Source organism: Bos grunniens, chromosome X, assembly GCF_055505025.1.
Source record: "Bos grunniens cultivar Pamir isolate PY7600 chromosome X, Bosgru_T2T1.0, whole genome shotgun sequence".
Taxonomy (NCBI): Eukaryota; Metazoa; Chordata; class Mammalia; order Artiodactyla; family Bovidae; genus Bos; species Bos grunniens.
In genome coordinates this window covers 66726757-66750897 of record NC_141194.1, presented here as the reverse complement: position 1 = coordinate 66750897, position 24141 = coordinate 66726757, and the positions used below count along the sequence as shown (strand labels likewise).

Below are 24141 nucleotides of genomic sequence, written 5' to 3'. Positions count from 1 at the left end.
TGGGAAAGGTTCTCACAGTTCTCAGAACGCGAATTTCTCGCCACAATTCAAAATGGCGGAGGAGGGTGGGGCCTGTCACATGGTGGGCGGCACAGCAGCTTTCCTTTTCCAGGCCGCGGCCCGCCCTGCCGCGTCGTCAGCCGGCCACCTCCTCCTCTCACCGAGGGTTTTTCGAGGAATCGCCTGGGATTGGATAATCGGCTGGGAGTGGATAATCGGCTGCGGCTGCGGGGCCAGGACGCGGCATCATCACTTCCTGTTGTGGGCAGGCGTTTCCTGTCGCTGCTTGGTAACAATGGGGAAGATAATGGCTGCCTGAGCAACGTCTCCGAGCAGGCGCTGGACTAGAGGCGGGTCTCGACCAGCGACTCATCGGAGGCGGGCTTGAGAGCTGCGGCAGGGGAGGCGCGCAGGAGCCCCGGCGGCGGTGGCGGCGGCGGCGGCGGCCGAACCGACCGAGTCGGATCCCGACACCAAAACCGAGTAAGTGAAGCCTTGGGAAACGGATGGAGAGCGAGAGGAAGACAGCGAAGCCCCATCTGCTGCTTTCTCTCAAAATGGCCTGACTGGTGCATGGTGGTGGAGGCTCAGCGCCGCCTCCGGACCCCAGGCACCGGTTGCTGTGGGGGGCTCCGTGGCGTAGTCTCCGCTGCCATTTTAGTTGGGTGTATAGTCGACAGGCTTTTTGAAGAAGGGGAAGGAGGTAGGTAGTACTTCCTCTCCGTGGCCGCGCGAGCCGCAGCTGGGGCCCTCCAAAACCTTAAGAATTTGGGGGAGGCGATTTTCGAGTGTTGGCCTCAGGCATGAGAATCTTTGATCGTCTCAGGTTTTCTTCTCCCCAGTTCTCTGGAGACTTCCTTCTCCTCCTCCTTCTCCTCCCCCTTTCTTTTACATGGCGGGCTTGGGTTTAGGAAATGGGGGAAAAATCAGGCTGCTCTAAGTTAGATGCTGGGAACTCTTGGGCCTTTAGATTTCCCAGGATTTGCAAAACCCCATTTTGAGCCTTCTGCTTCTACAGGGCACTATCAATTAGGCGCCCCCTGAGGCCACGATGACATCTTCCCTGAGGATCTAAGACAAATGTGGTTTACTCCCTTGCTTGAATAACCCTGGCGTTTCCTTTGCCAGATACCACTGCACGAATTCCCCCCAAAAGGGAGGGAAAAGCCGTTGCGTGTTTGTTATTTTTCCCTGGCTGAGGGTGGGAATTGGGCCAAATGATTTTGAAGTTAATTTCCGTTCAATCCGTGCACAACCCAACCCCTCCCCCCTCAAAAAATGCCTTAGGGTCTCGGCTTCTGCGGGCGGTACCTGCCACGTACGCCATAGCTTTAGTAACTAGTATTAACCGGTTGGGCTTCTGCTTCCTGAATACTCCGTCCCTTTTTCCCTTATGCTGATTAATTTCAAGATGGAGGAGACAGCCACGTTCCTTCCCTAGACAGTTTCACCATACTTATTCCACAGGTTAGTCCGGGAATCTGAGGCCTAGCAGGCTTGTCTATTTAGGTCGTTCTTTCGTTTTGCAGAAAGAGGAAGCATTTATATTAGGTTGTCATTCAGTCATAGCAAGGCCCCACAATAATTATTTTTTTGCTGGAAATAAGGAGTCCGCATTTCCTGAATCAGAATTAACCGCAGTGGCTTTGGATGATTGAAAGGAGGAAGAAATAAACTACTATTAGTCATTTTTTTAAAAATTCTTGTCATTATTGAAGACAAAATACACTTATCACCCCATCAGGTATATTATGTCCCTCCTGTATGACTTGAGAGCAGGCAGGCACAGTTATCGCTGCCCCAGAATCAGTTTTCTAAGTTGTAGAAATAAAATATCCAGGAAGCCCAATCTAAATATTTTTTAAATTTTGTTTTAGGATACTCTTCTCTTACTGAAAAAGTGTTTTTCTTTAGCCTAAGATGTCCTGATGATTTTTCATACTTTAGTTCCTGCCTTAGGCTAGTGTAATGTACCGAATAAGTTCTTGAAAGTAACTGTGAGAATCTGAAAATAATTACTGATCTGATGCGTAAAAGTCCATTTTAAGTAAGGTTATATTAAAAGGTAGATGGGTTGTCAGCCTTTAAAAGATATCTTCTATCTAACATATAAGATTGTTGGTTCCCTCTGACCTTCTTAGTCTCACCAAGTATCCTAATACTAATGTGGAATTAGGTTGAATTATGGCGGGTGTGTATCTAAAATACATAGGATATGTAATTTTTAGGATGTGTCTGTTACAAAGAAAATGTCTATCTTATAAAAGAGGAAGAATAATGGATTCTTTTTTTTTCTAGAGCAGAGAGTGAAGAAAACTAAAATCCAGTTTATTGTATACAATACTATGTCATAACAGTCAGGTAATTTTATTTTTTGTTGCGTCTCCTGATGATTTATGTGTAGAATGCATGTTTTAAAATATTTATTCTGTTTTGGGGGCCCTGTAATTGAATGGGCTTCTTTGATATATGTTAGTTGGTGTCGGGCGTTCTTAATGGTCAGAATGGGTGTTTTTCACTGGGAATTCAAAGGGTAGTGTTTCTGAGTAGCTGGAACCTCATTAGTGCTCTGTCAGTTTTCTTTTAAAATAATGTCTGAAATTTGCCAGTACCTGTATAGAACAGAAAGAACAAAATAGAAATTTGCTTCCTTTAATCACTGTTGGAATGGGATGAGTATAAATAGTATTTAAATGTTTATTGAATAACTAAATGAACAGTAGACTATATTACAGGAATATAATCTCAAGTTATTTTGTGTGACATTTGATATTTTTGCTTCAAGATCCGAGAAGTCATAATATATAATACTCTAATTGATATCAACCTCTTTCATCATCGTTGTTAAGGTAACCACATAATTTATTGCCCTAGCTACGATGCTTTTAAGAAAAAAAGGAACATTATTTTCCTGGACAACAGGTGCAAACCAAGATTGTCCCATGCAAACTAGGATGGGTAATTAGCCTAAATTCATAATTAATTTGTATTGAATACTTATGTGTTAGGTCCTGTGCTTCACATGTGTGATTTTGTAATCCTTACAGCCAAGCTTCATGAGGATGTTACCTGTTTTACAGAGTGAGACTCAGAGGAGAGATTAGATAATTTGTTCTCTATTAGATAATTTGTTCTCAAAAAGCTAATAAGTGGTAGGAACCCCCATTTTAACCCAGGTCTGTCTGATGCCAAAATCAATAAACTTTTATGTCCTTAGAATTGTTATTAGATCAGAAATGCAAAAAAAATGAAAGGTTGTAATAAAAAAAATCTATAGGTTAAGTTGCATCAAAAACTTCTGTTAACACTCAAAGGAAATTTGCTTTATGAAGCAAGTAAGACTTATCTAACGATTACACTCTCTTTTTCAATCTGTCAGGGTTCTTTGTTTCAGCTGTTACTGCCTGTAATATAATTTGATAAACAATTTAAAATTAGAAGTGGTTTTAAGAAGTAGCTTAATAATGAAGTGATATCTAGAAGTGTTAGGCTGGTTGGATATATTTTTCATGTTAGTGAACATGAGGCCTTATATACAGTAGATCAAATGGGACATTTGCATTTATCAAATTACAATGTGTGTATAAACATTTTGTAATACAGACATTTCCAAACCTTATAGCCCATTGATTTTTAAAAGTATCCAGTTTACATGATCCTTTGACATTTTGATACCCAGTGTAAGAAAGCAATAACACTTCTATTTTTTTTTTTTCATTTTTTTGAAATAGAAGTTTCCCAGATAATAAAGCAGTTTATTTTAGAGGTAAAAATCTTGACAATCTTAAACAGTTTGGGAGTATATTTGTGAACTTGTGGTTTTGCTCCTGAAATAGATACTTGATGTTTTTGCTGTACATAGTCTTACATTTTGGGTTTCCCTGGTGGCTCAGTGGTAAAAAAAAATCTGCCTGCCAGTGAAGGAGAAGTGGTTCAATGCCTGGGTCCGGAAGATCCCCTGGAGAAGGAAATGCCCACTCCAGTATTCTTGCCTTGGAAATCCCATGGACAGGGGATCCTGGCGGGCTGCAGTCCATGGGGTTGCAAAAGAGTCGGACATGTCTTAGAGACTGAACAACAAATTCTTGTATTTTAGTGCTTCAACTCAAGGGTTTAATTTCATTAGTCAAAATATCACATATATATGTTTGGAAGACTAGTATCTGTAGATAATGCATGTGTGTATATAGATTTGTGGACTTACTGCAGTAATTTCACAGCAGCAGTTTGGACTGCTATTACAGTATTTATGTGATGATGAACATAATCCATTCTGTGGTGGGAAGGAGATATTTGTGTTCAGTGTTTTCAGATTTTTCTGAAATGAAAAATAGTCTTCTTTCCTCTTGCTCTACATTTGATTGTGTGAAGAAAGGGTTTAACTCGTAATTACATTTTTCATTTTGTATTGACCAAAGTTCCTGTTAGTGTCAGTTACATTTGAGGTCACCTTATCATTTATCCAAACTGGGACACTTTTAAGAGTGAAAGAAGGCCATATTAATAATCACTATAGGACAGCAGTTGTAGACTGCTACTCATATGGACAAACTGGGTATATATGGTCACCTTTGTCATCATTTCTCTGTAGGAGCACTGGTTCAGAAATCACAGTTGTCAATGTGTTTGGTTCTGTAACACAAAATTATTTTCCTCAGACAATATAGGAGTCATTTGTGTAGATGATATTTTTCAGTCACATGATTTTAAAATAGTTCATTTTTGGTGGGAAACTTATATCTTAAAAAATAGTACTTTATTTACTAACACCAGAATTGCCAGTAATCAATGACTTTTGCATTAAAACATTTTAAAAATAAGTGCATGAGCCTTTTGGGTTTTTGAGTAGAATTGAGTTAGTGTGCATAAGACCAAATTCTAATTTAGTGGCATAGCTTAATAGTAAAAGAACATGAACTGGGTAATCGAAGATTAAATTCCCTGTCTTAAGTACTTAAGTGAATCGAAATGTCATAATGGGTTCCTTTTTAAACTAACTTGTTCCTGTGAATTGGCAGCATTTGGCTTGGTCTCCATCCTTTGATTTGTTGACGTTCTTAATATTCTTTTGATTTAACTGTTTTAGAAGGTTGTTGTCATTAGAATTGTTTGTAAGCTGCACAATTCCTGCCTAGAGATTAAACACGTGCTGAATCCTTTTTTTTTCCTGATGCCTTTTCAAGTGATAGAGAATACAAGAGACACTGTATTCAATGTCTCTTGAATTTTGCCATGCAGATACTTTATAATCTCATACTGCTCTAGTAGTATCAGCAGTGGCAGAAGTTTTAGTACCATCCTCCAATAGGCCAATAATGGAAATAAATTGTGTGGCTGGTGAGAGGTACTGTGCAGTAAGGCAGTGAAACATAAAGCCTACCCTATTTTTTAAAGAAGAATGCTTTGTATTTGTTTTTTAAAAATAAGGTAGTCATAAAAAGAGAAGTGTACGAATGAAGTAGCAGTGAGAAAAGCACAGCTTTTAAGCTTACATCCTAGTTATTCATGTTTCTTGACCTTTATTTTTCCAGCCTATATTGTAATGTGATGTGGGTTATATCATAGTCTGGATTCATAGAATTGGAAAGGTATCTTGTAGATAGCTTAATCCAGTACACTAATACTGATGGAGATCCTGAGATGCAAAAGGTTAAATAATTGGCCAAATTCACGTAGTTAATCTTATAGCCAAGACTAGAACCTAGTATCTTCTCTTTTTTCGTTTTCACAGAGCTGAATTCCACCCTGCTACTCAGTCAACCTTTGATTTGTTGGCTGCAAAAGCTGTAAAGTTTTAATCATTCTGTATAGGAAAAATTCCCAACACTTCTGGTAACTACATACACAATGGTATTTTATATCCAGACCTCAAATTCAGTAGTTCTTTGTGACTTGGCTTTTTTTGTTGTTTTTAACTATATTAAGTGTTTTTCATTTTGATGATGGTATTATTGACCTGACATTTTCTTTATACACAAGGCTTGCCTGTCATTAATTCTCATATGCTCTACGAGGTTCTTAATGAAGAAAGAAACTCTGTTGCAAACAGAAAACAGAATAATGCCTGCCCTTTTTTCAGTATGACACATTTTTATGTTGATACCTATGATTTTTTTTTTGGTGTGTTGTACTTTAGGACACTATTGAATTTTGAAGCTTGTTTGAACACATCCAAAAGGTGACAATGCCCAAGATAACTTCAGTAGTTGGTTGACATTAGGTTATCTTGATTCCTCCCTCCTGTACTTCCTGATTTTTAAAAGAAGTGATTTCTTCCAGACTTAATGGATGTGGTCTATTTTAAAATTGATACCCCTACAACCTTTTGAATTTCAGAATTCATTTTTTTATGTTGTTTTTTTAACTCTATATTTTGGTGCCTTAAATCTTAATTGATGGAGTATGTCCATTGAATATAGTATGTGTGCTTACATTTAGCACCAGGTCTCCTGACCCATTAATACTGAACAGTATGTTTTAAGTGACTTTTTGCCCTAACAAAACAAAAATACATGTTTTAAAGATTACTGTACGTGGGTTAGGAGAATTAAATACTTATAGCAGTGGTCAGAAACGTGCATAATTTATATTAATATATGATAATTACTATAGAAGAATTGAAATCACTAAAAATGCTTTAAAATTCTCAAGGTGAATAAAATCTGCTTTAAACACCCTAATTATAGAATAAATCTCAAGTTTGGTTTTCTTGCTGGCTTTTCCTCCCCAGAATTAAATTTACCTGACACAGTCATACAGTTACTGACCAGATGAGTAGTTTTTGAAATGACTGGGCAAATTTTCTAATTTGGCTACTTACTTTCCAGGACTGGATTTGGCTGTATTGGCACACAGTACCCTGAAAGAAATAAGGTTAATAACCTATGCTATGCATCTGAGGGGCAACTGTATTTAAAACAAAAATACTAAAAGTTGACTTGTTTAAAAAGAAGCCCTGCTGGGTTCATACTGCTTATAAAAGATATTTTGTCCTTTTGGAAGTTTTCATACCAGAAGTGAACATGAGCTAAGTGAAAGTAATGAAGTTGCTCAGTCATGTCCAACTCTTTGTGACCCTGTGGACTGCAGCCTGCCAGGCTCCTCTGTCCATGCCTCAGGCAAGAATACTGGATAGGGTTGCCATTTCCTTCTCCAGAGGATCTTCCCAACCTAGGGATCGAACCCGGGTCTCCCACATTGCAGAGACTCTTTGCCACCAGGGAAACCCCAAACATCAACTAAAAAGCTGATAGTGAGGTTGAATACATTGGACATGCCTGTTAGGATTGAAGGAATGTATTTTTAAGGTATATGGACTTAGGATATATTGGGATGCAGTTGACCATTTATTGAAAAGTTGACTGGATTTGGAATCAGGAGACCTGGATTTAATTGCTGGCTCTTTCCATTGACTAGCCTCATGGCCTTTGGTAAATGACTTCCTCTCTCTGTGCTTCTGTTTCCTATCTGTAAAATAGAGTTTGTGATTCCTACTTCATAGAATTGTTGGAAGGCTTAAATGAAATATAGGTGAAAGGGCTGTATGAAAAGGGCAATGGATATTACTTTTAACTAGGAAGAGACCTAAGTGATTTAAGAACAGTTACACATTTTTTCTCTTATGTTTTATTGGTTAAGTTTTCCATAAAAATATTTAAGTTTAAAATTGACTGATGATAACCGTCTATTTAATCCAAAATTTCTGACTGTGCACATGAATATTATAACTCAGTATAAGGTAACTGAATGAAAAGATTTAAAATTTTCTCATTTATGATGATAGAAGGAGCCCAGGGGGTATGGGGATTCTTTTTTTCTCATACCACAGAGTAGAATCTAGAGACCCATTTTATTAACATGATCTTTTCACACCAAAATGGAGAGAGATCTGTATTTGATCATTTGAACTGCAGTCTCCTGACATCTTTGGCATGTTTTAACTTTCCGAACTTGTGATTTAGAATTATTACATTTTTTCATTTTTTTTTTACTGCTTAGGTAGTGAAGGCACTGCTTAAAATGAGACCAGACTCACTGGGTGTATGTTCGTAAGATGATTTTACAAGGCATTTGAAGGCATTGCTTACATTCAGGATTTCCTTTTTTTTTTTTTCCAAAATGTAATTAACTTCTAGTCCAGTGGACCTTGGCAGGTGTTAAAGCTGTAACATCTGTCTTGCCAGTGCTGGAATCTCTTGACTTCCACTCCCAACCCAGGCAAATGCAGAATAAAGCAGAAAGAATGAATGCTTTGGGCAAAAGTAGGGAACCAAGTAGGCTTTTTCTCTCCCTGTGCCTTAATCAACTGCAAGAAACGAACAGCATTTTAAATGGAAATCTATACCTTAGCAAAAAACATGGTGTGTTCTGTTTAATGAAGCCTTGCCAGTTTGATTGCAATTTTGAAATAAATGAGTGTGTTGCAAGGATGCCATGTAGGGAAAATAATTTCCTTTATTTTCTCTGGTGTAGGCAGGGGGAAGGGAGAGCAGCATGTTACTATGGAAGTAATAGTAATTTGGATTTGTTTACATGTTACTTTGTGTGTCTCATTGTTAAAATTTCGAATTGAAAAATAAACTAAAATAAAAATCCCTCTTGAATAGAATAACCCAACTTCTAAACTCATCAGGCAGGAGCTATTTAGGATTTAGCAGTCTCCAAAATCACAGTGTTGAGAGGGTTTTAAATAGAGGTATGGTGTTTTTTTTTTTTTTTTTTTTGGTCTCTAGTTTCCATGTAGGAAATATTAGAATTTTTAGGTCAAGAGTGAACTTGAAGATTGGTGATTGTAATTAAGAATCATCTATTCCATGTGTTTTTGTAGAGTATTCACCATTATCTTCCCTAGTGGCTCAGATGGTAAAGAGAGTGTTTGCAATGCAGGAGACCCAGGTTTGATCCCTGGGTGCGGAAGATCCCCTGGAGAAGGGAATGGCAACCCACTCCAGTATTCTTGCCTGGAAAATCCCGTGGATGGAGGAGCCTGACGGGCCCCAATCCATGGGGTCACAGAGAGTCGGATATGACTGAGTGACTAACACTCACCTCACCCTCACCATTATTATTTTACTTTGGAAAAGCATAAAGGGGATTCATAAATAGTGGGTTTATAGAGCAGAAACAATATATTGGGAACACTTTAGAGCTGTTTCCGTATGTGGAGTTTCTCTACCTTACGAACAAATTCTTTAAAGCTGCATGCATTGTCCGATATGGTAACCTCTAAGCACATGTGGCTACTGGACACTTGAAATGTCATTAATTAACTGGAACTGAACTTTTACTTTTCTTTCATTTTAATTACGCTAAATAAACAATGTAAATTTTTTCCATTAAACATGACTTTTTTGTTTCATTAGGACCATATTTCACTTTAACCATTGAAAATTTAGCATCCAATTTGAGATGTGCTGTAAGTATAAAATAACATACCAAATTTCTGAGACTTAGAATTTTAAAAAAGAATATAATACATCTCAATAATTTTTATATTGATAATATGTTGAAATGATCTTTTGGATCTGTTGGGTAAATAAGATATTAATAAAATTAGTATTTCAAAAATATAAAAGACCTTGGGAGGCAGGAAGTGACACTAGTGGCACAGGCAAATGCTGTGTGCAGAGACAGTTGAAAATAATTGCTACCTGAGGTAGACAGTCATAGCTTCTTAGGTGGTAAGATTTCATTGAACCTTGAGGGGTGAGTGAAATGGGGAGAGACTAAATGGAGGGCTGAAGGGAGAGTATTAGAAGTGTGAAGGTAGTAAAGTACAAGATGTGTTGGAGGGAAAGGATGGGGCAATATAAAGTGGATTGGTCTTGTTAAGAAAATGTTATAACAAAATTGTGTCACTGGGAATATGTGGCTTAGTATGACCCTAGACCCAGAATAAGGAAACCGAGGGACTGTCTATCCTTAATGACATTTTAGTCCAAAGGGTCTTTTGAAATCAGTCTGTTCAAGCTCCTACCTAATATCTAGCCTCTACTTGAATACTTCCAGAAATTGGTAGTAGCTTACTTCAAGAGACGGGTTGCATCTCTACTTTTGGACAGTCTTTATTTGTTTCACTATTAAAAGACAGAATTATTTGCTTCATATTTTTTCCAACTCTAGGCTCTAATTTGACCCTGTGGTTTGCTCTCTTATATGTTATAACTCCAAATATTTGAAGGTGGTAATCGTGTCCATTTTTAGTGTTGTCTTTGGGCATTTTCAAGTAATTCAGCCATTTATTTTATGGTATTCCCTGGCTTCTCACCATCTTAGTCACTCTAGATATTTTCTCGTGTTTGTCAGTGTCCTTTTGGATATATTTTTAATGTTTCAAATACTCCACATATAGTCTGAACAGCAAGTAGCATTGACACTACTACCTATTTTTATCTGAATACTGTGACCTAGGAAAGATTTGTCAACCTGTGACTCCAAGGTTTCTTAACGGTCAAGTGAAACATGCTTTTAACTGAGCTTTTGTTGACTAAAAACTTCAGGTCATCTTCATATTGCCAGGACAGGTCCCCCTGTCCCCATCAGCTTGATAACCCTTAAAGTGTTTAAAGTAGCACATTTACCATCATTTTTGTTGATTTCCACTCATTCTCACAGCCCACTGAGAATTCAGGATTTGTTTTTTTATTATATACATCTTTATTACCAACTCCCAGCATTGAGTTGTCTATAGATTTGGCTGGCATGTCTTTGACATGGTTCTTTTCAAAATGCTTAAGACTGGGCTCTTTGCAGGTTAACATTGCTCCATAATCTTTTGAGAGTGGTATTCAGAAACTGTGAATCTGTTAAATTGTATTGTCATCAAGCTCCTTGCTACTCAAACTGATTCTAGGATTAGCAGCATCAGCATTACGTTAAGGCTTTTTTAAAATGCATGCTCTCAGGCCTCACCCCCAACCTACTGAATCAGAACCTGTATTTTTACAAGATTTCCAGGTGGTTCGTTTGTATGTTGGAAGTTTGAGAAGCATGGATCTAGCCTATATTTCTCCATAAAATAGGATGCAAAAACTTTTCAGACTCTGGACAAAAACCAAGCCAGGCGTTTCAGCAGTATTATCATGATGCCTCTATCAAAAGTTTCTCAACCCTGACTGTGCAATGGAATTACCTGTGGAATTTTTAAAATGTCGCTGTCTGATTGGCCCCAGAGAAAGCTCCTCAGGTGATTTTAATGTGAGAATCTTGTAAAGCAAGTTCTGTGTGAAAGAAGACTATGTAATGCAAATGAGGTTAATTTGACAGTGAATTCCACTTGTGGTGAACATGTTTTTCTACATGTTTGCAATATATCTGATAGTCTATAGCAGAATTCCATGCGCTCCCCCTCCCCAGGTTTTGTGCCAGATTTTGCTGTGTTAAAGTTTATAGACGTCACTTTCTTTGCAGATTAAGATCATCTGGTATCCCCTGTTCTCTGATTTCTCAAAGACTGGAAATTTTGCAGTTTGGATTTTGTTTTGTTTTTTGTTTTTTTGAGAAACTTGGTTTTTTCCACTACTTTCAGTTGGAAGATGATTCTCCTTGCTGTATAAGATAGAAGTTGAGTGCCTCTACCTACCATCTTCTATTAATATACCATCTGTATCAGAGGCTTAGTGAAAGATCTCATTCTTATTTCAGATTTGTTTTTCAAAGCCATTTAAAAGCTCTTTGCCATACTTTTGAAAGTTTCTGTTCCTTGTGGGCTTTAACCTCTGACGCTATTTTTAAGGCTTTGTGCCATTCTTGTAACAGTCCTTGGTATGTGATTTTTCTGTTATCTTTGGTTCCTGTCCTTCAAATGTCAGAACTTATCAGAAATTTTTGCCTTCTTTGAAAGCTTTGCATTCTTAAAGCCTTTCAACCCTACTGAGCTTTCAGTTTTTAGAAATTTTCAGAACTACTTATTAATCAATTCCTTCATAAGTGGAATTGATCCTTTCATGTTACTACTATTCAGAATATTAACTGCTTAATATTAGCCTAGTGTGATTTTCTTTGGTTTGGGAAATTATGGCTGGACTTTCTTTGTGCTTTTCTGTATTTTTTTTTAATTAACTGTGTGCTATTTATTACCAATACTAAGTTGTAGAAAATTTTGGCTTGTTTTTTTTCATTGCCTGGTCCATATAACGTGAATGGGTGTTTTATTTAACCTATTGACTTCTAGTCTTATAGTTTCAAGTTATTTAAAAAACAGCATCTTTCAGAAATTTATATAGTTTAGTCTTACCAAAATTAAGAAATCTTAGTTATGAAATTAGGAAACTCCAAAAAATATTAAGGTCTTTCTCCCTTTCCCTTTCCTTGAGATAATTCATCTTGTTTGTTTAAAGAATGATAGACTAGTTCTAAGAATAATGATCTAAGAAAAACAGTGGAGAGCCAGATGTGCCCATGTATAGACTAAAATTTGTTTAGACTCATCAGATAGGTAGACAGTCTTCTTTGTTTTTTTTAATATCTGAAAGATGGCTTGTTTTTATTTTTCTCTAGTATTGACATAAACATCCAGATACTTCGTGTTTTGTGTGTGGGATTAAATCGTAGTACCAACATAGATTACTACTTTTCCATAAATCAGATTTTCACATGTTTCTGAGTTAACTTTTGTCATTGTGAACTTGAGTCAGTCTGGGGTTGGAAGGAAAAGAATATACTATATATTTCCTAGGGCTGTACAAATAGTGAGTGAGAATTAAGTTTTGGCTAGTTTTATGTACTATCCAGAATAGGGGTTGACAAACTTTTTCTGTAAAAGGCCAGATAGTAATTTTTTTTTCACTTTGCTAATTAGAATTGAACATATTACGTAGTTATTTATATAAAAACAGAGAAGCCAAATTTCCACAAAGTTTCTCTTGATGTAATAATAAATGAGTACAATGTTTTATAATACAGGTCTACTAATGAGAAGAATGGTATTCCTTTTGGTAGGATAACATTTTGCTAAATTGGGGCTAAACATTCTTTATCATCAGAATCATTTGCAGATGTCCATTTAGTGTTTTCTGATTTGAAATGAGATTTTACATATTTCATCGTTGAAAATACCTTCACACATTAAGTACGCTGTCTAATCAATATACAAACATATAATTTTAATTGTAAATTTGCCTGACTCAATATATTTTTGCTCTATGCATATTTTTTTTTAACCACCATTTCAGTTGTAACACATCTTCACAGATTCCACCTCAGGTTGTGCTGAATTAGTGTTTCTCAGCTTCTTTGAAAATGATATCACCTGTAGTTAGTTGTTCCATGCAAACTATTCATAGAGACTACTGCTTTAGTCACTTCAAACTCCTCAAATAACTTGACTCCTTGAATAAGCAACTGAATAGTATCAGTTATATTTGTCAACTCCTCAAGAACCAAAGGGAACTACTCATTTGCTTCCTTGTTTTTCACTTGATGATTGATATATCCCAGTATTGTCATTTTTTGAGCACCTGTTCTCATTAAAAGGCTAATAATCTTAAACCAGTTAATTTTCTGTGGACTATTTGTTTAGCTTCTGCAGTCAAATGCAATTTAGCTAACACAGCATTGATAAATGTCTTTCCTTGCTTAGCCAACAAATGAGCCACTTAGAAACTTACTCTGGTTGAAGCTTCATTTTTTATTTTTATGAGGAAATATTTTGTGATATTTGTTTTAAATTTTCTAGTTTTTCAGACCATAGCTTTCCTGTGAATTGGAAATACTATGATGAGTGCTTAGTCTAATAATATTAATGTATATTTTATTATTTTAGCACAGTTTCAGTGTCATTGCATTATAAATAAAATATTTGCCATCTACTCTAATAAAATAATCCATACTCCACTGTGCCTTTAGAGATGGTATTCAGTGTTCATCAAGTTTTACTGGAATACAGCTGTACACATTCATTTACATATTGTCTGTGGGCTGCTTTCTTCCTATAATGGCAGAGTTGAGTAGTTGTGACAGAGACTATGTGGCACCGTCACTGCTTTGCACTGGTGGTCTGTGCACTGCAAGTCACGGTGATGCAATTATAACTTTACAGCATTTCAAGTGCCATGCTTATACTGTAACATTTTTCTAAATTACCAGTGCACACTCATCGTATTAAATGGAGAAAGTGGGCTTGACCATTAGCATTTTTAGAACTTCTGTTCTACATGGCATATCTCTGTGAGAGGCAGTAGAGCATAGAGAAACCTGAATTCAGATTGTCCGGGTTCAGCTTCTGGCCCTGTCACTTGTTAGTTGTGTAACCCTGATCAAGTTATATAACCTCTCTATACTTTAGTTTCTTCATCTGTAAAAAGGAATAACAGCAACAACAGTGTTTGTGCACAGTGTCATTGTGAGGACTGAAAAACAAAAGCAATTGTAGTGCCAAGAATTCAGTGAGCTGCTTGGGTCTAACCTTGTTGAATACACACCATTCAATTCTTGCTACACTGCTGAATTCTTACCTGTATTTCTCTAACCAAACTTTTCTCTGGACAGGTAGCTAAGAATTTATTTATTGGATCTCATATAATTTTCACACATCACAAAATATTCTCTTAGAAAAACATTTAAAAGTGTAATAATCATTCTTAGATCTCAAGGAGAAAAAATAGTCACCAGGGCTAAGTTTGGTCCATGGGCCATGGTTTGCCAACCCCTGACCTAGTCTTTTCCTAGTATGACAGTGCTTTTCAGTGTTTGTATTAGGAAGTTTCCATTCATATGAGGTCTTAAAATTCATGTCTCAAACTGAATTCTGGATTTTCACATAATTAAAACTGTTCTATAGAAGATATACTGACTTTTGTTTTCAAGAGTGATCTCCTTTCTCCTTTTAGATAATTTTCCACTTGTTCATCAAGATGGAAAGCTCAGATTGTAACGATAAAGGAAGTGGTGATCAGTCTGCAGCACAGCGCAGAAGTCAGATGGACCGATTGGATCGGGAAGAAGCTTTCTATCAATTTGTAAATAACCTCAGTGAAGAAGATTATAGGCTTATGAGGGATAACAATTTGCTAGGCACCCCAGGTATGCAATGTGTAGTTTAAAGATTTACATATGTATAAATTGCTGGTCTTTAAAAAAACAACTGTTTTTTTAAAAAAATGTTTTGTTTACCATTGTGAAGTATGATTTTAATACCAGGGATAGAGAATGAAATTTACTGCTGTACTTGCTACTTGATTTTGTTCACTCATATTTGCAATTATCCTATGTCAGGATTTATAGCAAGGAATTATATTATGAATTTGTAGTAAGCTGAATTGAAAAGAGTGGAGCTGAACAATCTTTTTGTTATTTATCTTTATTTAACTACTAGACAATGGTCTGGAAGAGCTAATAGGAACTTTGGTTCTTAGGACAGACTTAACTCTGTTTTGTCATCTCTCATTCTCTGAATATGTCCCAATCATAATCAACCAGAGCTAGCCTTGGGTGAAATAGTCAGTTATTCAGAAATTTGTGCTTGGTTATTCTTTTTTGCCTCATTAGGTCCCACTTGATTCTAGTTAAAATTCATTATATCACTTCCTCCTCATTTCTGTTTAATTCTATTAACGTTTGAGCAATTGCTTAAATTTTAAAAGGTAAGGTGTTAGCATGGTTATTATATTAACAAATCATCTCACTCACTCTGAGTTTCTTTGTCTTAAATGCAGATAATATCTGTCTCCCAGAGTTGCATTTTTAAAGAATGAGATATTGTATGCAAAAGCATATTGTAAACTGGAAAGGAATACAAATAAATATAAGTTGTAATGTCATGCTCTCAAATAGGTGAATTTTACTCAGGTTCCTACTCTTCGGTTGTCATCTCAGATGGATAAGTCATTGGATTTTATTTATAACTTCGCAAACATTTTAAACTGTTTTCAGGTGAAAGTACTGAGGAAGAGTTGCTGAGGAGACTACAACAAATTAAAGAGGGCCCACCACCACAAAACTCAGATGAAAATAGAGGTAAGTTTTTCTTGGGAGAGGGGTGTAAAGGATGAAATGGATAAGGAGCTTCCTAATGATAAATGTCAGCCAAAGATAATCCAAATCAGTAGCACAAATTAATTTGGTGTTAAGTAACTGCTCATAAAAAGAACTGGCATTTTCTTGATATTTGGTGAGAATGTTAACTTTTTTTTCCCCCTGTTTCACCTGTGGGATTTTTTTGAGTGTTAATTGGGATATAGGAATTATATATAATGTGATCTTAAATGTGTCTTAAATGTGATCATTTTTCTTGATTTTCCACCTTCATTGAAATTTCCCTGTACCCACTGAATTATTCCTTCCTTATAAACCTGATTTCCTTACCAGCAGAAAGGTTGCATTCTCTAATCTAGTGCTTCTCACTGGGGTATAATGTCTGGAGACATTTTTGGTTGGGAGTTTGCTGTTTGCTCTAGTGGGTGGAGGTAAGGGATGCTGCTAAACATCCTAAAATGCACAGCACAGCCCCCACAACAAAGAATTATTTGGTTCAAAATGTAAATAGTTGCACTGTTAAGAAATCTTGTTCTTCCCTCAGGTCTGGTGTTTCTCCTTCAGTGTGAAATATGATACCAGGTTGTTGAATGTGCTGTATATGTACTGTGCTAGGTTCAGACTCTTTGATTTCATGTTAATTTAAAATCTTGGTAACATGAAGAAGTAACCTATAAATCTTGTTTATATTTTTGCAATGTCTAAAGCAGTCCTGTAGTTTTTAAATGTCCTGTATTATCCAAGGCACTTAAGTCAAGAGCCCAAAGAAATGTTGTAGACTAATAAAAATCTAACCCAAAAAAATGTAATTTGAACTAAAATACTAGCCCTGTACCTTAACTGGTGTTTTACCTTATTTGATTATGTTAATGTTTTGACAGTGGACTGAAAAATGTCTTCTGACAGTCCCCAGTGGTACACTAGGCTCTGTATACAATGCTAAAAATAGACTTCTTCCCAATTCCCTTTTTTGAAAAATGCTTTAAATTTCTCTAGAATTAGCTTGCTGTTTTAAAATGGAATTGAAAGTTTCCTGCTTTTACTTGCCAATCAGTGCAGTATAGTTTAAAAAAAATCTGTAAATTGAAATTTGTTCAGAATGTTTTTCTGTTAATAATACGAAGTTTCAGAGTATGATTTCTTATTTTTAATAGTTCCTTTTCACCCCTCCCTTTTTAAAAAACAGGTGGAGACTCTTCAGATGATGTATCTAATGGTGACTCTATAATAGACTGGCTTAACTCAGTCAGACAAACTGGAAATACGACAAGAAGTGGGCAAAGAGGAAACCAATCTTGGAGAGCAGTGAGCCGGACTAATCCAAACAGTGGTGATTTCAGATTCAGTTTAGAGATCAATGTTAACCGTAATAATGGGAGCCAAAATCCAGAGAACGAAAATGAACCATCTACAAGACGTTCTAGTGGAGAAAGTATGGACAACAACAGCCAAAGACAAATGGAAAATCCACGATCTGAAACAACATCTGCAAGGCCACCCAGATCAGAACGAAATTCAACTGAAGCATTAACAGGAGAAGCCCCACCTACCAGAGGTCAGAGAAGGGCAAGAAGTAGGAGCCCAGACCATCGGAGAACCCGAGCAAGAGCTGAAAGAAGTAGATCACCTCTACATCCAATGAGTGAAATTCCACGAAGATCTCATCATAGTATCTCATCTCAGACTTTTGAGCATCCTTTGGTAAATGAGACTGAAGGAAGTTCTAGAACCCGGCACCACGTGACATTAAGACAGCAAATAAGTGGACCTGACTTACTAACTAGAGGTCTTTTTGCAGCTTCTGGAACAAGAAATGCCTCACAAGGAGCAGGATCTTCAGACACAACTGGCAATGGTGAATCTACAGGATCAGGCCAGAGACCTCCAACCATAGTCCTTGATCTTCAAGTAAGAAGAGTTCGTCCTGGAGAATATCGGCAGAGAGATAGCATAGCTAGCAGAACTCGGTCAAGGTCTCAGACACCAAACAACACCGTCACTTATGAAAGTGAACGAGGAGGTTTTAGGCGTACGTTTTCACGTTCTGAGCGAGCAGGTGTGAGAACCTATGTCAGTACCATCAGAATTCCAATTCGTAGAATCTTAAATACTGGTTTAAGTGAGACTACATCTGTTGCAATTCAGACCATGTTAAGGCAGATAATGACAGGTTTTGGTGAGTTAAGCTACTTTATGTACAGTGATAGTGATTCAGAGCCTAGTGGCTCAGTCTCGAGTCGAAATATGGAAAGGTCAGAGTCACGGAATGGAAGAGGGGGTTCTGGTGGTAGTAGCAGTTCTGGTTCAAGTTCCAGTTCGAGTCCTAGTTCCAGTTCCAATGGTGAAAGTTCAGAGACTAGCTCAGAGGTATTTGAAGGCAGTAATGAAGGAAGCTCATCATCAGGCTCATCAGGTGCCAGGCGAGAGGGTCGACACAGGGCCCCAGTAACATTTGATGAAAGTGGCTCTCTGCCCTTCCTTAGTCTCGCTCAGTTTTTCCTCTTAAATGAGGATGATGATGACCAACCTAGAGGACTCACCAAAGAACAGATTGACAACTTGGCAATGAGAAGTTTTGGTGAAAACGATGCATTAAAAACCTGTAGTGTTTGCATTACAGAATACACAGAAGGCAACAAACTTCGTAAACTACCTTGTTCCCATGAGTACCATGTCCACTGCATCGATCGCTGGTTATCTGAGAATTCTACTTGTCCTATTTGTCGCAGAGCAGTCTTAGCTTCTGGTAACAGAGAAAGTATTGTGTGATTAAGGTCTGAACTCTCAGCTATGTATCTGGTATAGTGATGGGCAAACAGGAATCACTTGCTTTCTGTCCACTTTTTGAGTGGTGCTTAAATGTAAAGTAGCAACCAGAATTGAGTCATTGCTTTCTGAATGAGTCATTGTCCTTTCTCTAATTTCTGTTCCCAAAAAAAGGAAATATTTAAAAAGCAACATGTTAGGACATAAAAATCTGACTTCAGTATCAGTAATTGTTATTACTGATGATTTATCATGTACTTGTCAGTTTCTCCTTTGTTATCTTAAAAGGTCTGCCTTAGCAATGACTCTTACCTGTTTTCATATTGATCTTTAAAGTTTCATATGCCATAGGAAAGAGGGGTGAAGGAAATTCCCAGTTTAGACTCAGTTACAGTACATGTTTCCTAAGTGACTGCTTAAAGCTATACCATTCCCAGTTATTAGTTGGCACACATTCAGCTACATTCTGAATATCATTTGTTCACCTTTCAGACAAGGTGATATTGGACTTATCAGTGTAAATAACACTAAGATTAGGATCTTCTAAGTGTATAACTGTCTTCTAAGCCCATCACTGTGGCACACTGTAGAGTGAGCTTATAGTTTAATTGAGATATTTATCTTGTGGAAATATTAAAAAAAAAAGCCTATGCTTGTGTAAGTGAAAAATCACATTCATTTGTTTAAAAATGTAAAGCTATTTTGTAGAGGCTCAGTACTTTTTCCAATGCACTGTTGTATTAATGCATTAAAAATTGTAAAGTACCATGCTTAGAAATGAAAAAACTGCTTTTTGTGAGCCAACATAGTAAAAAAAAAAGAAAACACACCAAACAAAGTACAAAGCTGCTTTTGTAAGTGTGTAGATGTAAGAGCAGAACATATCTATAATATTTAATGTATGTGAACAGCTACTGTGACCTGCAAAGGAAAGGACAGAGTATGGATTTAGGCAGGAAATGAAAGAGGGAGTATAGAGAAAACTGCTTGGAAGAACTTAAACTTTTCATGAAGACAGTAATTCCACAGATCCTTGGCACAGTATTCTACTTGAGCAGATGAAGCAAATTTGGCAGAGTTTTGGTTTAAGAAAAACAAACCACTACCCCCTAGCACAAGTTACATTGATGTTTTTGCAAGTTTGCTTCTCAAAAAAAAAAATGGAGGAAAGAGACTGTAAACCACTTATTTAGCATAAGAAGTGAAGTTGGCACAGATGAGTATACTAGTAGGAAAGTCTCAAATTTGTATTGTTTTTGGTATTTGTTATTCAAGGTACCAGTGCACACTTGTTACTATCTCTAATACAGACCTAATATCTCATATCTAAAGACAAGATGAAGAACTAAGGGAGTTTTATTTTTTGTGGAAAGTGAGTCGTGTTGGGTTATTTGAAATTCAGATTTTAATTGTGCTGCCCATATTTGAAGATGAGAAGGCTGACTCACAATCTATGGGATATGCACTTTATGTTGTTTCGTTAGCTTTGTGAAGAACCCCAGTACTCTTGCCGACTTTCTTTTGAGGCTGGTTGGGGTTAGGATTAGTCTCACTGTGGAGGACTGTCTTTTTCTGGGAAACGCTAGTGGGCCCAAAGAGGGATTGAACACATCCTTGGCTCTTAACAAAGTGAGCTGATACCCAGGTATATGTAGTCAGATGCTCTACACAATAAATAAGTCTGCTTTAGGAATTATCTGGCTACCTTAAGTGTTACCAGCTCAGCTGTAAAGATTATTTCAAAGCTCATTCTTTTATATTTTCCTCTGGCTTTCAATCCTACCTAAGTATCAAGGAAATTGTAAATATGGTAGTTGTTTACTGAGGATATGTACTGCTCTTGCAAGAAAATAATGTCCAAACAAAGCTTCACTTATTTTTTTTTAATATAAGCAGATTTTACTGTTTATGGCGCTTATGTAATACATTTTATCTTTCTAAAAAAATTGTCCATGTAAAAGTCAGGATTTGTTTATATTTGTGAGCCTCCTTGTATCCTTTACTAAGGGTGTAATCTACAGTTTTCAGATCTGCAGGGTAGTCCTGATTGGCTAAAAACAAACTCATTTTCCTCTTGGTATAAAATGTCTCATTATAATAGGGGTGTTCATTTTAAATAGTTTAAAAACAACTGCATCACATTCTAAGCATAAAAGAAAGTTATTAACAGGTACCTTCCTAACCTCCCAAGATGTATTATTACTCATTTGTGAAGTATTAAGAGGTAACTCATGCAGAATGCTGGTTATGAATGTAGATACTGAAGCTATTCATAAACACTGGAAATAGAATTTTAAGTTTTTAGCCTTCAATGCACATATTGGACATGTGCATGTGAAAACCTTTTTCAATAGCACTCATTAATTTCCATTGGACTGTGTAGAATGGATACAAATATTTTAGTGGAATTTGCTACTTGATTATTTTTTTTTGCAAGGTCCATGACCAATATGTACTTACTAGTATGGACATTGAAGACAAGGTCATTTGTAGGTGTCAGATGTACAATGGAGAACAAAAATCTTTTTTCCCACCTGCATCCAAACAACTGTTCTCTTGAGGGAGCATTTTCTTGCAAAAGACTTTACATTTCATTTTGTACCTTTGCACTTTTTCTTTATTACAGAAAGGTTCTGTCTTGAGGACCTAGTTTGAACTTCATGCAATAATAGGAACAAGAAAAAACAATGTTGGGGCATTACATTGTTCAAAGCATAGGGAAAAAGTACTAAAAATGGAATTTCTTGATTATTTCAGATTATTTTAAAAAACTCATTTACTAGTCTGAAACGTTTGAGGTGTTTAACTGCAAGCAGCTGACGTGATTGAGATTTATTAGTACTAAAAACAAAATTGAACAAGTTAGCTTTAAAGTTTGCAGACTTTAGCAACACTAGAAGATCAACCAAATTGTTAATTTGGAATATTTGCTCTAAAAAGAGCACATTAGTTATACCTTAGTGGTGGTAATGGAGGGTGGGGATTGAGAAAAGTGTTCATGTTAGTGTTGGAGTATAAGTAATCAATTGTATAAACAATTACAAAAAAACATTTAGCACCAGGATTGTGTGTGTGTGTATACATGAAATCTCTAAAAACATGATCGTGGGAGTTCATCCAAAATTTAAGGTTAGGAAACTGTTACAAGTGTTACCTCAAGTAATCCCCGCCCCCCGCCCCCTGCCAAAAACATGTTCTTTCCCTGCCAAGTATTCTCTCCTAATGTCAATGTCTCAAATTATTTTTATGAAGGGTTATCACTTAATATGCTTTGTATTTAATCACCTGCTTCTCAGATGTCCATGACATGAAATGGGGCAGCATCAGCCCTAACTTTTCAGCAGTTCTCAAAATACCCACATAATAGGAAAGTGAATGTTGCAAAATGCTTTTTTTAAAAGCCATTTTTACAGCTTGGTAGAATGCAGTGGCACCTTGTGGTTGTTTTTGATACTTTCAAAGATGGAGGATATTTTTATTCCCCCCTTTACTCCACCCCTTTTCTTTGCTGTTTGTGAAAAAGAAATATTTGTAATCTGCCTTATTTGAGTTTTTAAGTTTTACCGGCTTCCCTGTCAAATATATTACCAATACTAAATACATAGAAGCCACATTTGCAGGCACTTTTGTCTTATAATACTGTGCTGATTGCTACTTACTAAAGTATACTGTACCTTAGTAATGTAAGAGATTGATAAGGCACATGTTCAAATGTCAGGCATTTATTTTCCCTTAATATAATTCTTTAGTATGTGTAATATTCAATAATGGCTTCCCTGGTAGCTCTGTTGATAAAGAATCCGCCTGCAATGCAGGAGACCCAGGTTTGATCCCTGGATGGGGAAGATCCTTGGAGAAGGCAATGGCAACCCACTCCAGTATTCTTACCTGGAAAATCCTGTTGACTATTCAATAATTGTTATTCAGCAATATTCAGTAACTTGTAATTCATTAACAAGTAAATTGTTCACTTTTGAAAAAACATTTGAAAATGTAAATCAACTTATGCTTCATTTGGAAAGTTAAAATGCAAGGTCCAAGTAACTAGTATTTCATTTTTAAATTAGATTTTTAGAAAGCAGCTAAGAAACAGCTATGAGTTATATACCTACCCTTTACATTTTTAGCATTCTGAAAAGAGTGCTTAACTGGAACATTACTAAAATAGGAATATTGGAACAAGTAAGCAATCTCACTTGATTTGAGTAACTCCATTTTGTATCTAAAACGCAGTATATTTGAGCTGATGGAATGTTCAAGGAATAACAACAGTTTTATATCAGTTTTATGATTACTTTCATGTCTACATAGGTGTTCTAATTCAAATTTCAAGAAAATAGGCACACCCTCCCAACAGTCTCAAAATCACCAAAATACTTATTTTTGGTTAGGATTTGTTTACTAAAGACCCCCAAGCTTAGATTGACTGATATCTGAAAGATAGGCAGTGAAAGTGAACCCCATAATGAATGACTGTGCCTAGTTATTTCAGGGTTCCTCTATCAGTTACTCATATTGCAGATTTTTCTTAATACCAAGATATGGCTGAACCAGCTGCCCAGCCATAACTCTTTTCAATGCCCCTTTGCTAACATTCTTTGAACTGAGTGATTTGTATGTGTTTTAACGTCCAATGTTTGGATTTTACCTCTTTATAGCTCCATTTGTTCCTGGTGCTGCTTTTAAAGATGTAGGGCCATGTGATCCAGTATCAAGTTGAGTAGGTACGCAATTGGCCTGATTATGTATCTGTGCCTGTTTTGTCTTCTCCCAAGAAGAGCTGCTTTAGTATAGATGTTTACTTAGATTCAGATAAAGAACTGGGCAGCGGTTTTGGAAAGCTTTCTGAAGCCTATAAGAATCTAAAGGGATATGGAGGGGGAACAGTAACAAAGGCGGCCTTTATGTCTTTCAAGATGAAGCACATAAATGTATGTTCTGTAAAGACTATAGTGATTGTTACACCAGGGCTTCCTGACCTCTGGGAGAGACTTTCAGAAAAGCAGAAAGGAGCACAAAAGTGAAATGAATTTGGTTGTCTTACTTTATCTGGTTTCTCATTTTCTTTCAATTTAAAGCTGAACATAACACCCTTTTCCAATATCTATCCAGCAGACTCCTGGTTGGGAAGCCCTGTATTAAATTTTGAGAATGTACCCAGTTTCCTTTTTTTTTTTTTTTTTTTTTTGTACAGTGCTTTCTTTACACCTGCTAAAAATTAACTTGTTTAAAGCAAAACAAGACCTTGAAAGGTCAGTCATATTAAAGCTGGTTTGATTATTAATAGTTATCTTTTAGGAAGAAGCTTTTTCCCTATGTAAGATGTCATACTGCAGATTTAAAATATAGACTATCAATAAAATGCATGAAGTGATCATTTGTGCTTGATCATCTCTCCTTGGG

General features: G+C 36.6%; 1 protein-coding gene across 3 annotated transcripts; it reads left to right on the top strand.

The window, feature by feature from the left end:
* The first annotated feature begins 278 nt into the window (after window positions 1-278).
* RLIM (ring finger protein, LIM domain interacting) lies at window positions 279-24126 on the top strand. 3 transcript variants are annotated; one of them, XM_086388990.1, is made up of 6 exons: window positions 279-483; window positions 2299-2361; window positions 2736-2849; window positions 14829-15021; window positions 15871-15954; window positions 17159-24126. In XM_086388990.1, the coding sequence occupies exons 4-6, from the start codon at window positions 14853-14855 to the stop codon at window positions 18739-18741; spliced, it is 1836 nt and encodes a 611-aa protein (XP_086245116.1). In that variant the 5' UTR covers window positions 279-483; window positions 2299-2361; window positions 2736-2849; window positions 14829-14852; the 3' UTR covers window positions 18742-24126. The 3 variants fall into 3 exon arrangements, with proteins under 3 accessions (XP_086245116.1, XP_086245114.1, XP_086245115.1); XM_086388988.1 differs by lacking the exon at window positions 2736-2849; XM_086388989.1 differs by lacking the exons at window positions 2299-2361; window positions 2736-2849.
* Window positions 24127-24141: the final 15 nt, after the last annotated feature.

Coding starts and splice junctions, on each gene's coding strand:
- RLIM (XM_086388989.1), top strand. CDS start 14,853: ATGGAAAGCTCAGATTGTAACGATAAAGGAAGTGGTGATCAGTCTGCA. Junction 15,022..15,870: donor CAATTTGCTAGGCACCCCAG/GTATGCAATGTG, acceptor AACTGTTTTCAG/GTGAAAGTACTGAGGAAGAG. Junction 15,955..17,158: donor AAACTCAGATGAAAATAGAG/GTAAGTTTTTCT, acceptor TTTAAAAAACAG/GTGGAGACTCTTCAGATGAT.